General features: G+C 42.7%; 1 protein-coding gene across 3 annotated transcripts in view; it reads right to left on the reverse strand.

Moving 5' to 3' along the window:
- Nucleotides 1-1,803: 1,803 nt before the first annotated feature.
- The window catches only part of akap13 (A-kinase anchoring protein 13), a 123,827-nt gene continuing 109,487 nt past the window's right edge, over nt 1,804-16,143 (reverse strand). For all 3 annotated transcript variants that reach the window (XM_030757781.1, XM_030757764.1, XM_030757772.1), the window contains 8 exons: nt 13,599-13,745; nt 10,867-10,940; nt 9,941-9,985; nt 8,179-8,229; nt 7,712-7,984; nt 6,192-6,371; nt 5,436-5,733; nt 1,804-3,168 (listed from right to left, as the gene is read on the reverse strand). In XM_030757781.1, the coding sequence (XP_030613641.1) occupies nt 3,116-3,168; nt 5,436-5,733; nt 6,192-6,371; nt 7,712-7,984; nt 8,179-8,229; nt 9,941-9,985; nt 10,867-10,940; nt 13,599-13,745 (1,121 nt within the window). In that variant the 3' untranslated portion in view covers nt 1,804-3,115. The remainder of the gene's footprint in view (nt 3,169-5,435; nt 5,734-6,191; nt 6,372-7,711; nt 7,985-8,178; nt 8,230-9,940; nt 9,986-10,866; nt 10,941-13,598; nt 13,746-16,143) is intronic.

Genomic DNA, 16,143 nt, shown 5'->3' on the forward strand with positions numbered 1-16,143 from the left:
AGCCTATGCCAGCTGTTATGGGATGAGAGGCAGGGGTGCACCCTGTACAGGTTGCCAGCCTGTCGCAGGGCTAACACAGAGAGACAGACAACCATTCACACCTACGGGCAATTTAGAATCACCAATTAACCTAACCCCACTAGAAACCTGAACATATAAACCCGGGCCAAGGTGGAGTCGAACCCTGACCTTCTATCTGTGAGGCAGTGGTGCTAACCACCGTGCCGCCCCATTATCTTTGTTTGCAAAAATCACCAAAGAGATTATAACAGTGTAGGCAAAATGAAGCAATAACTGTAATTAAATAACCAACAAACAACAATAGTGCTTATTGTGGGTTTTTTTTGGTTTTTTTATTGTGAGAGAAATACAGCTTTACATCGTTCACCTCATCGGTGAGAATAAAACATAAATAAAACATTCTTAGAAAATGCTGCAATAAATCACACATTATTTTGTACATGTAATTTGTATTATACATAAATCATATTTACACGTTTGCCCTTTTCTTTTTTTTACATTGCTGAGAATGAAAACAGCTGTGTACCGTTTGAACAGTACAAACATTTCCTTCCTTTGAAAGCAGAGGTATAAAAGCTCTCCTCTCTCCTGAGAAGATGCTGGGTTCTACTCTAGTGCATTTTATCATTAAGATTTAAGGCTACGCAGGGTTCACCTGATGGACGCGCGCGTCTCTCGGACAGGCTTATCATCACTGGGGAGGGAGTTCATTTCCCCGACTCGCGTCTGCTGATTGTCCCTTACAGAGACAGGTTTGTGGTTTTTGCCCACTCGCTTCCTCCAACCCGTTTTTATTCCCTCCCCCTCCCCAAAACATTAAAGCTGCTGCTGACTGGTTTCACTGAATAACCAATTACAATCTCTGACAACTTATTTGTTTCTGCAGTCAATTACAAAGGCCGTGGGGAAAATGTCGCAGAGTGTGAGAGCCCACGCTCATCACATTATCTCTGACCTGCTGAGCAAAAAATACATCAATTTCTCACAGCAGGAGGAATAGGAGAAAAAAATATTTCATACTTTCTGGTTATTGGAGTTGTATGAGGGAGGGAGGAAAATTATTTAGTTATAGGTGCAGTGCTCCCTAGTGGTCAAAACACACCTTAAAGCAACAGGGGAAAAAAAAAAAAAGAGTCTATTCCTCTCTGTTTCTTTGACAGGATTACACCAAAGCCATAAACAAAAGACATGAAGCAACTAATTGGCAGGCCCCATAAGCCTCTTACAAGACACACTATAATAAACCAGCCTGGTCGTGAAGTCAAATCCTCAATACAAGACGTCGAGTTAACAAACAAGCACTTAAAACATGAGAAAAAGAGGCAGCAAGGAGGCAGTTCAGCGACGCCGCGCCGTCATTCATGGGAAGAGGATCCTTTTTAAAGTACTTTGTCCTTCCTACCTGTCCTGCAGGTAGCTGTGCAGCCCACAGTGTGAGCTTAGCAGGTCTTAAATATTAAGATTGGTCATCTTTGAAAAACTCCATAAAAGCCGACGGCCCCTTTGTTCATGTTAAATACAGACAAAACTGAACTGCTGCATCTTTTATCTAATAAACACTTTAACGCTCTTTGGATCATTTTGCCCTTGATTAAAAAAAACAAACACAAAGAGACTGATATCTCACACTGATTAAAAAACAAATGTGTTAACATTTTTGGACCAAAGTGCTCAACAACACCGATGAGTGTTGAGTAATCTGAAATGATCAGCGGCTCGGGAGCTACCTGCTGAGCCGGTTTAGTCATTAAACAGCAGAAAATGTTTTTAGCTAATGTCCGCTCTCATTCTCTCTAAGCAGCTGCTTTGTCCCTAAATTAACAGCCTCTGTTTCCTACACCCATCAGCTGTGTGCATCTGCAGTCTATTATGGGAACTGAAAGCAGTAGAAAGAGAAAGTTGAACTCTAACACATAGAAGCCATTAGTATGCTACCTGCAGAGTTACATGCAATTAAAAAAACGAAGGAAAGCCCTGCTCGTCGGTGCTCAGATGAAAGATGAGGGCTGCATAAAAGCCCATTGACAGGCAGATAAAACGAGGATTGAGCCAATATCCATCCGAGGGGCTAAAACACACTAAAGGATATGAATTGAGCCATTAGACAGAGAGAGAGATGTCTCAAACCTTTCATTACTGAGAGTCTGAGAAAATACACATCTGAAGAGCTTCACTCCAAAATGGAGATAGCCATAATTCAAATAAATTAAACCCTCCTTAGGAACTTGACTGATGGTATGAAGTCACCATTAAGGTTGCTTCCTTTTTGCTTACAATCTGGGGACAGAATCAGTGGACGTGCTCACAGCTGCTTTTCAAACTGGCCACAGATTCTCTGCATCTTCGACTGAAGCGACTGAAACGGCTTTGGACTTTCTGATTGAGAAATATTACCAGGACACGTAAATTTCCCCCCCCTGTGGGTTCAGTCGTCAATTAGCTGTCAATGACTATGATTAGGTGGTGAGGAGTTTCGGCTGCCGCGGGGAGTTCGCTGACATTCACAGTGGCATTTGGATTCGTCCGTGTCCTTGAATGTGTGGTTGGAAAAGGCCCTGCTTCTGTAAATTAACATCACAGCCTGCTGGTGTGGGGCTGCAGCCATAACAGACATGCAGACAGAGAGGCAGCGAAGCTCCTGACAGACTTGGTAGAGCCTGAGAGGCAATTCACTGTGAAATGCTTTCAGCGTGATACTGAGCTGTCACAGATGTCTGATTCTTCAAAATGAAGAAATTCGAACCATTTCTTTGGAAAAGGAAAATAAGGATTTTGGACAGGGAATAATGAAAAAGTACAGAGCCTCCCCCAATTTTTAGCTGCTGAACTGATGCCTAAATGCACAGCAGAGCCCGAAATATTCTAATTTCCAAAAAAACTAAAAGCAGTGGCATTTGAATTTAAAATTCATCTTCTTGCATGTGATGTAAAATAGCTCTATGTTATGACATGGAAAATTAACTAAAAGCCTTTTCAAGGTGATTCAAAAAGCCTGTGTGTGCAAATGAATGTGTTACTACTTGGCAGCACATTCCACTGTCAGAGTGGTTTGATGGGTTCATGGTGATGAGGAGGAGGAGGAGAGCCACTTGTCTCAGCAGAAGAAGATTTCTCCATCCACAGGCGGCTCCGGGAGGGGCTGGGGGTCTGTGAGTTGGAAAAGAGAGGAGTCAGCGTCACCTTGACAACACAGGTTTCTGATTTCTGCTCAGCTGCTGGTCTACGGTGAGCAGCTTGTGGTGCAGTGTGAAGGTTCACCTCATACGGCCGCTCGAGTGTTTTTGGACTGTTTCACAACCCACAAATATTCGGCCCTAAACGCCAAAACCAACACCGAATCCTTCCAAAGTACAACTAAGAGCTGAAATTCAGTAACTCCAACATATTTGAAGAATTTGCCGGCTTACTTTTCTCCAACATCTCTTATTTTATTTTTTTCTGTCTCTGTCCATCTATTTAACAGCAGTGACAATAAGCTCGTTGGGAGCCAAAGGAGAATCGGGACAAAGCCTTTGAAATGTCTGTTTCAAACACTGTTGTGTTGCCCAAGTTGCCGCTGTATGAACACTTTGTTTGGTCTAAACACACCATCACAGTGCTGTATAGCGTGTGTCCAAACTCCGTGAACAAGGGAGATCCTGGAACATCTTTTCCAGGTGTTTTTTGTACACATGCTTGTGTTTTCCAGCACCAGCAACCTTTAACTTTACAGTGATTACCCCAGGACCGGCAACTGCCAAATCTGTATCACAATAAAATGCAGAAAAACAGCCTGAATCCAAAGTCCAGGCTTTATTGAGCCTTTATGGAGGTAAAACAGCGTGACTAATTCTTCAATGTGATGAGAAAAAAAAAATTCTATAGCATTTTCTCTATCTGGGCCATCCACATAATTCTAGAGGGAAAACACTTTAGAAAAATGGTGAAGCTGTTTGGCTTCACTGCTCACGCTAGAGAATTTTAGAGCCATCAGTTCAGATCTACAAATAGACTTCAAATGTGTTTCTTAAGTGTTTCTTATGCAGCACCACCGTGGTGGAGAATTAATTTTTGCACAAAATGAGGACTTAATTTTATCCCCTTTGAGGGGGTGGCTGGAGAATGACTGAGCGGGACTTCCAGATACAGACGGACAAACTGCTGATGGCTAACCAACCGGACACAGTAGTGATGGACAAGCAGAGGAAGGCTGTAGAGATAGATGTGACATCAAGAAGGAGGAACACGAAAAGCTCGATCAATACCGAGGGCTGAGGGAGGAGCTAGAGAGGATGTGGAAGGTGAGGGTAACAGTGTCCCCCATGGTAGTCCTGCTCAGGTTCGAAGGGTTTTCGAGCTCACCTTATGAGTGGCTGAGCATGTGATCAAAATCACATGACTGTTTCTCACTAAAGGATGGTCTCACAGTTTTAACAAGTCCGCCTTAAAACAGCAGTGGCTGCGGGTCACTCTTATTGATTTCATTGTGATAGAAGAAGACATGAATTTAATATGGCTTAATACAGTGTTTACATGCACAGCGGCTTTCTCATCATTGATCTCATCTCTGATCAGCTCCCTAAAGACAGAAATCCATCATCTGTTCAGCGCAGTTTTGTTTATAGTGTTGTTTATTCTTTAAAAACAAACTGAAAAAGGAGCTGTGCAGATCAGAAACATACATCACCACATATTTACATCAGCACGATGGGCTCACGCAGGAAAAATGCACCCAGAAAGTAACTGTGCTCAATCACTTAATGCTAAAATTCTCTTTTCATTGGTTTAGGAAAAGGAATATTCCTTCACTATGAAGCCAACTCAAATGGAAATAACTTTGGACCTATTTAAAGTAATTAGAATAGAAATACAGGATCCATGTAAACAAAACCAATGACAACAGTTTTCTGTCCATAATCGTGTCTCCTGTTCACGCTGGGCAGTAAGAAACCCCCTCTTGGTGTTCTTCATGGGGGGGAAACAAAAAAAGGGGATAAAATTCAGTTCTCGTTTTGTGCAAAAATGTATTCCAGTGTTAGCCGGATGCTTCTATGAGGCTTCAGATGTCTGAGTGAGTCAGGGTTAGGGTCTCTCCTACATAAGGCCGAACATAAACTCTTGTATAACAACACCCCCCACCACACACACACACACACCCACACCCACACATTGTCATAACAAACAACACTTTCTTTGGCTGGTCGTGACAGAAATTTCCATTGCAAATGAGATGTACTACCCAGCATGCACTGCAGCATGAAACACAACGGAAAACCTTGAAACTTTGCACTCAGCTGTAGACCTGACCAATAATGTCTTTTCAATAATAACCAAACATGCTACGTCCTTGACAAAAAGCACTCAACTCCAACCTGCTGACTCACTGTGAAACACTGAGCAATTCCACTCAATCCAGCCAGTTTATCGTCCTCTACCTGCTGTCTGCGCGCTCCCCCCTTTGGCCTTCTTCTTCTTCTTCTCCTTCTCCTTCCCATCTTTGCCCTTGTTCTTGGCCAGCTGCAGGAGGCTCTTTGAGATCTGGTTGTTGCCTTCGCTGCCCTTGAGGTTCGTGGAGGATGAGGTAAAGGGATTGAGACCTTTCCCTTTGGGTTTAGACCGCTGGGGCTGCAGCCTTGGCAAGGAGGAGGAAGATGAGGAGGAGAGCTCCAGCGGGTCCAGCTCCAGAGACTGGGAGCTGCCAGCAAACTCATCAGATGTTGTAGAGGGAGTCCTCTGGAAAGGAAGGAACAAGAGGCACTTAGGAAGATGAACAGCTGTGGTTTGCATCTGTATGTGAATATGTATGAAAGGCTTTTGCTAAATAATGAGCACAACTGTTTCTAGAAGAGCTCAGTGCTGGAAAATGATCATATTTAGATTTTTTTTTTTAATAAAATCCTGTAAACATAAATGTGCCTTTTGGCTTGTGTTGCAACGCTGCTTGCTAGTTAATATGTAGCCAAGAGCTTTTTTAAAATCCCCTCTGAAGAGGACCCAGGTTCAAGCCTCTGCCGTTAGCATCCATAAACATCAACCAGGCTGGAGTGTCACTGAGCACAAAAAATGAATCCTTCCAGGCTCAGTGAGTGTTCCCCTGCAGCTGAGGGGGTAACAGAAGAAGCAGTTTCCCTGCAGGCATCAGCAGATTGTGTTATCATTACTGTTATGATTTTCAGAGCGTCCCCGCTCACCTCAGCCAGACGCAGCTCCTCCATCTTGTTGAGCTGCCGCTGCACAGCCTCCCTGTCCCTCTCCAGCTTCCTCTGGGCATCTCTCAGTCTCTCCAGGTCTTTCTGATACTCCTCCTTCTTGTTCTGCAGCTCCTGCCTCTCCTCCTCCAGGTCTTTCTGCTGCTTCAGGATCTCCTCCTCCTGCAGTGGTTGAGAGAAGCATTTTATTGACATGACAATGGTGTGAGATGTCACATAGTATGTTTTCAGCTCTTCAGACTTTAGTGGAAACCTGCCATACCTGAGAACAAATTAATAAAAGCTACTGGCAGCCTGATTTAATAATGTGGCCACACTCCCCAAAAAATCTCCTTTAATGCATGAAAAAAAATGAACTCTAAACTTCACCAACGCTGAATGAATAATTTATTATCTCCTCATATATTACATCAACTGCATCACACTGCAGGTGCTGCTGCCTGCTGTGCATTATAAAGTTGATCACAACTGGAATCCAGAATCAACTAATTATCACTTAAGTATTCAGACTTTGGGGAGACAGTGCAGGGAATTTGGCCCTGTTCATACCCATATGCACTCACATACCTGCATATGCACATACATATGTATGCACATACGCATGTGTGCAAACACAATCAAACAAATTCTATATGACATGAAATAGCAACTCAATTATCAAGTATGAAATGGAGCAGGAAGTACACACTCATCAATCCCTACCCCATGCTCAACCTCCACCATGTTCATCGTCACCCCTCATTTCCCCTCAGCATGTGTCTACACTCACCACACACACACAAAAAAAGGAAAAGTGACAGAGAAAAAAAATGTTGCTGCACCCTCGTCACTAACAGTTTGGCTACAATCACGTGCAAATCTACCACCTTTTTCCCTCTAATCCCTAACACTATCAGAATGGGATTTTTGGCTTCTGAAAATACTAAAATGATTTGAAGTAACCAACATCAAGAACTAGATGCATTTTTCCAAATGTTCTTCTTCAAAAATATAGGTTTAGTTTTCCAGACATGGACTAAAATGAGTCCAAGGTATAATGATTCTGCTCTGTGATGGTGATTTAATATGGAAAATAATGAGCATTAATTGTGGCTTCACTGTACAGCGAACACTACATTCATGAACAGCTGAATATAACGACAGCTCCACGACAGAGTTAAACTAAAGGCTAAACAACATGGAGAACATGTTCTCATTCTCAAGCTGAGTCTTTCTACTTCTCTGCAGCCTTGTCAGTTGAAATTCGACCCTGCGACTTATCTCTCAGCTTTTCGGGCTTCTCAGTGAAAGCTATATTTTTAAGGCAGTGTGCCATCACTTTAAAGCACTGCAGGAGATGTGAATGCCTTGCACAACTGTACATTGTAATTTATCAGGTAAAAAAAAATTGCACGAGGTGAAACACTGCAGCAAGAGACCGTCTTGGTGGTTACTGTCAGAATTATGGCTGCCCAGAAACTATTAATAATAAACAGCACTAGCAGAAGATGATGCATAGTTACCTGTGTGTGCACCAGTGCCTCCCTTGCAGTGAGCTGCTTTTCCCTGAGCTCCCACTCCTTCTCCCTTCTCCTCTTCTCCTCAGCATGAGCTGCCTGTTGTCTCTGCAGGGATGTCAGCTCCTGCCGCTGCTTCTCCAGGCTGCGCTGCTTCTCCTGTTCGATCAGAGAGCCGGGCCGCGAGGACGGTCGGGATAACGAGGTGCAAGAGGAGGAGCGCTCGCTCAGGGCCTGCCGCTGATCCTCTATGAAACTGTCCTGCTGGACTACCACCGCCTGGGTTAGACAGAGCCACAGAGATCAGGTCAGACATACCCCTCCCTTCCTGGGGCTGTGTGGTCTTTGGAACATGCTGTATGTGGATGGAGGTGTTTCTCCTGTTCTTTTCAATGAAAAGCTTCACAGAGTTGCATCATGTGAGTTCTGAGCTGGAGTGCTGGATGAAGCGCAATGTTTAGAAACCATCATACCTGCAGAGTGCTGAGCAGGAGATGTAGGTTGGAGACACTGTGAAGGACCTGCTGTGGAAAAAGAGAGAGCAGTGAGTGTAACCTCAAACCTGTGGCTGTGTTCTTGTTATCCAGGAGAGAAAAATCCTCTTCCATTGCAAGAACAGAGCTGTTTGATATCACATCGGTTATTGCTGCACTTGACGTGTTAAAATGCACCATAACCAGTAGTGCTTCATGCAGTATGAATTTAATACGCTGATTTAACTTTACAGGGATGTGACCTTTTCTCCTCTCAGAGACACACAGACGCTGACCTCACATGTTACTGCGAACTGCACAAAACAGCTTTCATAAAGTGCCACATCTGGATGAAGTCCTGTGGTGTCACTCAGAAAAAATGATTAAAAAACAGATTTTACTACAGCAGAACTAAAATTGATTTATAGCTACACTAAATAATTTTTAAAACTACACTGATCACCGACAATAATAAAAAAGTGCCGCATTAATATAAAGATACCCAGTATTTAATTAAAATCAAATATTAAGGTGGTGCTCACATTAATGAATCAATAATTATGATCCAGTAATATAATTTATATGATTTGAGAAGGGCTACTCTGCCTAATGAGTGATTTTACATTTTAAATAAAACACTTTCAGGGAGCAGCTGAAAGAAGAAGAAAAATAAGAAATAAAATACTTTTAGGAACCTTGGGCATATTTTTATGGTTACATTTTTGTACTATTAAATAAGTTTATGAGTTTTACTTAAGTAAAAACTTGACATGTGTGTTTCTCCATTTTGCAATCAGGTTGAAAACTGTCCCCAGTGATTTCTACACAGATTTCCCACACTGCATTTATTCCTGATCAAATGTTCAGATTTCCTGCTGTTCCTGGTCCTTCTGTGCCACCCAGATAAAAAAAATCCTGGAAATGCCTCCGTCTGCCTGTGCAGGGCTCACCGGATCTTTGAAACCTGAGATGTCTGCGGTGCCAAGAGGAGGAACCCCACTCAGTTTGGTGGTTCTCACTTTTCCTCTAGCAAACCAGTAAAACAGCGCATCATGTCTCTACAGAGCGGTAGAAAACTTGGCGCAGATGTTGATGCTCGTCAGAGGATGAATTTTTATTCATCATCATCATCATCATCAGAAGTATTTTCCTGCTCCTCAGTTTAAAAATGCTCCCAAAGCTGCTACATTCCTGTGCGCTGTTAGCACGCTAAAATGCTAAACCTGAGACAGTTCATGCGGCGCCTGACAATCAGCTTCATGTAGCTGCTCGCAAATCTAAAAGTTTACAAAGTGTTCTTTAAAACTGCAAAAATATTATAATGTGACAGTTCAACTTTATTTTTCTCCCGTGCTGAGTTACCGCGCTGCTCTGGATTCTTGTTCATTTTCATCTCAATTTTCATTCAAAACTCACCTCACCTCACAAATTTGAATTTAGAAAAGAATGAATATGTTGTTATAGGTGGGGAATGAATTAAAGTGGAGTGTGACAGGTGTCAAAGGGAAAGCTTTTAATGCCAAATCAACCGAGAGAAGGAAACAGTTGATCCTAATTTTGTGTAACTGTGAGCTGTGATTAAAGGTTTTAAAGATTTTCAGATTTAAAACCGGGCCGGTGCGTTGTGGCTCAACTTCAGCTTTACTGCTGTCTGAGACAACAAGCAGATTAATGCTGATAGCAATGCTGCTGACACACAGTTCTGGCAGTTTCCATGTAAACAGCGGCTCGAACTGAATTAGACACAGGAAGTCGGCGTTACCTCACTGTTCCTCTTCAGCAGCTGCAGCAGGTTGGCGTTTCCTCCCTGCACACAAACATTAAGACGCACTGAGTAAGCTAAAACAAAATAATGCACTCGCATGCAAACATCTGCTCTTGTGTACAGTATGTGTATGTGGGCGCTGCGTACTGTATACATCACTGAGCGAATGTGATTAAAGCTGCACATGTGGGTGTGCTGTGAAGTCTAATTGTATCTGGCTGTGATTACGTGTGATTGATTTCGTGTCGTGCAGCTTTATTTTAAATCGGGACGAGCTAAACAGCTCTAAAAACGTATTTTCCATTTACAAAGGAACGAACGGACCATTGTGAATACAAAAGAAGATGGAAGGCTTGAATCAACTCTGCATTGTATTTTTAATGATGTCTCTGACTTCTGAGCACCCCCCCCTCCTTTTACCGCTGAACTCGCTTTGAACTTTGGCACCACGCCTGGGGTGAAATGTTAAGGAAAAAATTAAATGCTTTCCTTTTGTTTTCAGAGAGCAGCATTTACAAGGACCGGCCTGCTGAATAGTTGCCTCCTTCTCCTTTGTTAAACAGCACATTATGCTTACTGTAGCCTGTCTCTGCTAAAAGATTCAAGACACAATAATGTGCAGTCTGGCTGCTGGTATATGTAGGATAACTGACTACTGAAGGCTGGCATCCAGTGCAGAGCTGCAATAGCAGCACCTAAAGGCAGCCCATTCATTTCCATCAGCTATTGAATCCTACACAACTGATGGTCGCTATTAGCAACAGGACCTGGCAGGAAGAGTCAAGGGGCTAATTCATTGGAGGGAGAGAAGCAGTTAAATTCATCTTAACAGTACTGTTAATGTTGGAGGACAAATGCACCCCCACACGTGCCCTCAGGCTCTCTCTGATGTATGGGGGCGCTTTGGCTGCTGTGATGCCAACCTTCTTTAAAACGCTGTCGGACTCCGTCCTGCGCAGGTCCCCCGCCGCATCCTCGCTCTCGTCTCTGTCTCCGCCTGATGTAAAAGGAAACCGCAGGGAAAAAAAAGATGAGGCAAACGGAGAGCTCTAAAACATAAGATAATCCCACCCTAGTGCTGCGTTATTAAATAAGACAAATGTGATTATAATCAGTGATTGTTACTGAGGGAAAATCATTAATATCCACCACAGCATTAGCTCAGCCACAGTCCTGGCAGATCAGCTGTTCTCAGAGCCAACCCTCACCAGCTGACGGTTCAGCTGATACCTTACATCCAACATCCAACTGGCATCTTATATTTAATCTTTTTTAAATCAGATTTATTGTCTTTGGCTAAGCAAAAAAGTCAAAAGCTGAAAAAAAAAAAAGATGTTGGTCAACATGAAATGGAACCACAGCACAAGGTCACAAAGAAAGAAAACAGAAAAAAGGCTGCAGTGGTCGGATTTCATTGTTTTTGAGGAGTTGAAGTTCTTCGGTCTGACTTGTGTCTTCTCCACTGCAGAAGGATCAGTGTGAGCATAAACATGCATGAAGTAGCCCAGGTGATTGCCTCCCAGTGACAGCTACAGCATGCAGACTTGAGTCTGCAAAGCTCATGTCAGGACCTTTAGCCTCTCCACAGCTGCTGCACATCTACAGGCTGCTTTGCAACCTCCACCACCGCCCCAGCTCCTCCTTTCATACTGCAACTTAATCAGCGTTGTGCTTCTTGTCATTAATGGCTGCTCTGTTATGTAATTGGGGGGGGCTCGTGCTGATGTTCTTTCCACATATGTGCACGTGGAAAGGCAGAGAGGTCCCAGGATAGAGCCAAACCACCAAATCTAAACTACTGCAGATGGAAATAATCTTCCTCTGATTACAGCGGTCCTGACTGAATTATGGTTACTTATCAAAATGTTGGTGATTACATTTTTCTTGGTGAAAAGTTTTTCGTGGAGAATATGAGATTTATTCTCATGCTCATGTCATCACTGTCCAGCACAACATGTGCAAAGCAAGACCAAAAGACCTGTACTGTATGAAGCAGGATTAAGGCTTAGTGAGGTAACTTCAGCTCCCTACTCACTGATTTTGTTTGTGAACACCACCACGTGACACATGAATTTAATTAAATAAAAATTGTAATTGCAGCCATATCCCCACGTCTTAATGACAGAGCTGCGATGTTTAAACTCTGTTAACTTATGCAGTCTGCATTTTGGCTAATTGTCCTTCCAGCCTTTAATCAGGCCCCAGAAGAGCAACAACAATGAACACTGAAACTGTATCAAAAGAAAAAGCTTGTAGCTTTGTAGCCGAAACAATGAAAAGTTGGTGTAGAAGTTAATAATTTATTTGGTGTTCATAGTGAAAAAATGTGAGGTGACATATCGATTAATATTTAGGAGGAGAAAAAAAATTTCAAACCCATTTTCAGAAACACTTTCTCTCTCTCTCCACCCTTCCATCTCTGACAAGGTTAATAAAAGTTTTATGTTTACCAGGAGAAATTCAGTGCAATTTTGTGTGATAGTGAATTTTTATTATTTTTCAAAAACAGACACAAAGAACATGGGGCTGGGGGGGGGGGGGGGGGGGGGGGGGGGGGGGGGGGGGGGGGGGGGGGGGGTCCTTCATATAATTCATGCTTTTGACACCGAGTCCTCTTCCTTGGCAGCCATCATTTCTTTAGATGCCAGGAAGGATCTGAAGTATGGAAAATGAGAAATTCTCTCTACAGTTCAGCGGAAAGCACGGCCTGACGGATAAGCCGAGCGGGCCGTTCAGATACTCGAGTTCTCAGACAGTCTGCAGGAAGACAGCTGAGAGCTTTTGTAACCAAAAAAAGAATCCAAACTATTACAGTTTTTATGTTGTCAACAAGTGATTCCCGTGAAGGCTGCAGCCAGCTTTGCTATGTCAGGAAAATAAGTGGCTCTCACGTACTCTCTGTGGAAACTCAGGAGTCAAAGGATTTTCTGCTGACATACATTTACCTTCTGTTATATTAATGTTGAATCTGACATCTCATCTGGAAATAATGCACAGCCTCTTTTTTCGTAACTTTAGTTACACTTTCTTCCTCCCCCACTCACAGACACCTCTTTAAATCCTATATTTAATCTAAAATACAGTTAACTAATAGCACAAAAAACCCCACACATTCATGTGTTACATTTGCTGTCATTAATCTTCATTTTCCACATTATAATTGCGTATTCAAGCGACATCTCCCTAACAAAAATGCCACTGTTTGGCTGCAGATCTCCAGGTGAGACTGGGGATGTAGAGATCTGCGCTTCTTAGTGCTCTTATGGTTCAATGCATTCGACACTATCAGCTTGCAAGCCACCAGTTCAGAGATATCGCCCCAGGCCACCTTTCCCTCAGGAAGCTTCAGCTCTGCTGTCCAAGCCTCCGTTTGAAATGTTTTATCTAACTGCTGTGAACAGGGGGATTGTGGGAGGAGGTGGGTATGACCACCGAAACCCTGTTTCAAGATGAAAAATGAAATATTCCACTTTTAAAACTGTGCTTTGGCTTTCAGCAGTGTTGTCACACATTTGCAGTCCAGTCACTAAGCTGGTGCAGTTATCTTGACAAGCAGGTGGGGGTGTGTGGGGTTTTCTAGCATGTTTCACTGCACTGGATTGCACAATATCAAAAAAAAAAAGACACCAACAAATGTCCAGAGCAGCACACTTACTCTTACTGCTGTGCATCTGGTGACTGTCGAAGCCTCCAAAGGTCTCAGCCCTGCGGGGCAAACACACCGGCCCCGCGCCTCCTCCCTCCTGGACGCTGGCCATTGCTCCACCCAGGCTGCCGTTCACCAGCGCCTGCAACGTCTCCACTGTCATGGATGCACACAGAGGCAAATATCAGCGTGCAGGTCAGTAAGTGAATTATCCAGCTAACTGTGTTACAGTTCAGCTCTGCAGCCATATATCCTGGCAGGCTGAGACTGGCTCCTGTTGCTAAGCAACTATTGACAACCTATTAGAGCCACAGAGCTTCTTCACTAAAAGTTTAAACATCTTCGCAATCTGAAATTTATAGAAACTCTGAAAAGATGTGCGCATTGCTACCAGCATACAGTGCGCGGATGCCGCACTGTGACCTTTCCTGTCTGGCAGGCTCTCAGTAAAACACAATAACCTCAGGAGGAGAAATCACATTACTGCTGCCAATTCACATATCAAATAAGGACAATTACTGCTGCAGGCTTTACAAGGACGAGGCGAAAAAGACATTGTGCCATGGAGTAGGTAAACTTTTGCTGCTAGTTTGAAAAGTTATAATCATTACAGGAGTTCTCCCTCATTCATCTGCCCTGTGTTTGAGCCGCAGCCTGTTTTTCTTTGAACTGTCACAAAGTTACTAAACGTGTAAACTGTGAAACAAATCCTTTGTGTTTTTTAACCAGCTCCAGATTGTTGTGGAACACTCTTTGCCTGCAGCGGGACTAAATAATAAGGAGGACCTGTTTAAAATTTCCTTATGTAAGTCACAGCTCTGACCACTGAAGCAGCTCCGCTTCTTCACAAACAAACACCAAGAACAGGTTCAGGGATTCTTTGTAAAAACCAAATTCATTCACCGTTTAAGATTTTCCAGCATACATACTCAAAACAAATGTTTCACTTCTTCATTACATAAAGATGTTACCAAACTATAAGAGGATGTTGATGGGTCCATAAAAAGTCTTAGATTGTCTAATAGGATCAGGTGATCCTGAACCCTCCCTTAGTTATGCTGCTGGGGGGTTCCCATGATGCACTGTTTCTTTTCATTCACCTCTTTTACTCTGTTTATACTCCACTCTGCATTTAAACATTAGTTATTATTAATCTCTGTCTCTCCCCCCTCACAGCAGATGACTGCCCCTCCCTGAGCCTGGTTCTGCTGGAGGTTTCTTCCTCTTAAAGGGAGATTTTCCTTCCCACTGTCACCAAATGCTTGCTTTAGGGGGTCTTTTTGACTGTTGGGTTTTCTCTGTAATTACTCTAAGGTCTTTACCTACAATATAAAGTGCCTTGAGGAGACTGTTTGTTGTGATTTGGCGCTATATAAAAAAAAAATTGAATTGTCACATTTACTGGTAAAAAGCCTTAAAAATCAGTCAAGATTGGTGGAGTTTTTTAGTTTCCGATTCATGCACAGTTAGCTCATCCAGTTCCACTACTGTTAAGGCCACAGTGGGTTCATTTAGGCCTCACAGCTTGCTGGGCTTGCAGTTCACTGCTGCGAATGCAGAATGCTCATCAGTCTATGGAAATGGAAACACGGGATGTGGCTAATGCCTGGAAATTCTTTTGTGTTGTGTTCTTAAATTCAGTTACTCTGATATCACTTCAAAATGGACAATATTTTACTGTCCATGTTGAACTGATATCAGACTGCTGATGAGACTTGCTGCCTGTGATTGTCAGTTGGCTGGTTATGCAATCACTTGCTTCCATTTTTGACTGCATGAAGGCACTAACAGACGCTCCTGGCTGCTCATTCTTTTTGTCGACGTGGGTTTGGTCCTTACTTCAACAATAATTTGTATTTTTACGCTAATGCTAATTAGAACACCAAACTCCGGCCCACTGTTCTGTCAGAGAGTACACACAGAGAAAGGATTGGCACTACAGCTCAGGCTCAGATTGGTGAGCAAGGCTCAGGCAGACTTGTCTTCATTTATCCCAAAGACAAACGCTATTAAACTCTCCAGTTTATTCTATTCAGTGATCTAAAAAGCAAACTATTAAGTATTCAGACAGCAGAGTCCCATGAAAGTAAAGCAATTACAATTTCAAGCAGTTTCAAGCACTTAATCCAAAATCCAAGCACTTTTCAAACCTTGAAAACACAGTATTTAAATTCAAGGGTTTCCAGCACCCGCAAAAAACCCTGCAGGTTGTTGTAAGAGTGCATCATCACTCATATAGAGTACCACAGCACCCATATACTAAACATACAGCTTATACTGCAAATAACAAATAAAGGGAATATTATGAGGGGATACTAAAAACATAAAATCAAACTGTCTTAGAAACAATTTAAATTAGGTTTATCTCAAATTATTATTTTTTTAATCTATAAATACACATTAAATGGCTATTTAGCATATTTAATGTTTGGTCTTCCAGGAGCTATCCTGACCCAGGCGTTTAAATTTAAAGTCATCATATCTTTCTCCATGTTTCGTTCCCTTTACCACAACATACAATAACTGCTCTCAGTGCACTTCGCAGCTTTCTTCT

This window comes from Archocentrus centrarchus, chromosome 3 (assembly GCF_007364275.1).
Source record: "Archocentrus centrarchus isolate MPI-CPG fArcCen1 chromosome 3, fArcCen1, whole genome shotgun sequence".
In the NCBI taxonomy this organism is placed as follows: domain Eukaryota; kingdom Metazoa; phylum Chordata; class Actinopteri; order Cichliformes; family Cichlidae; genus Archocentrus; species Archocentrus centrarchus.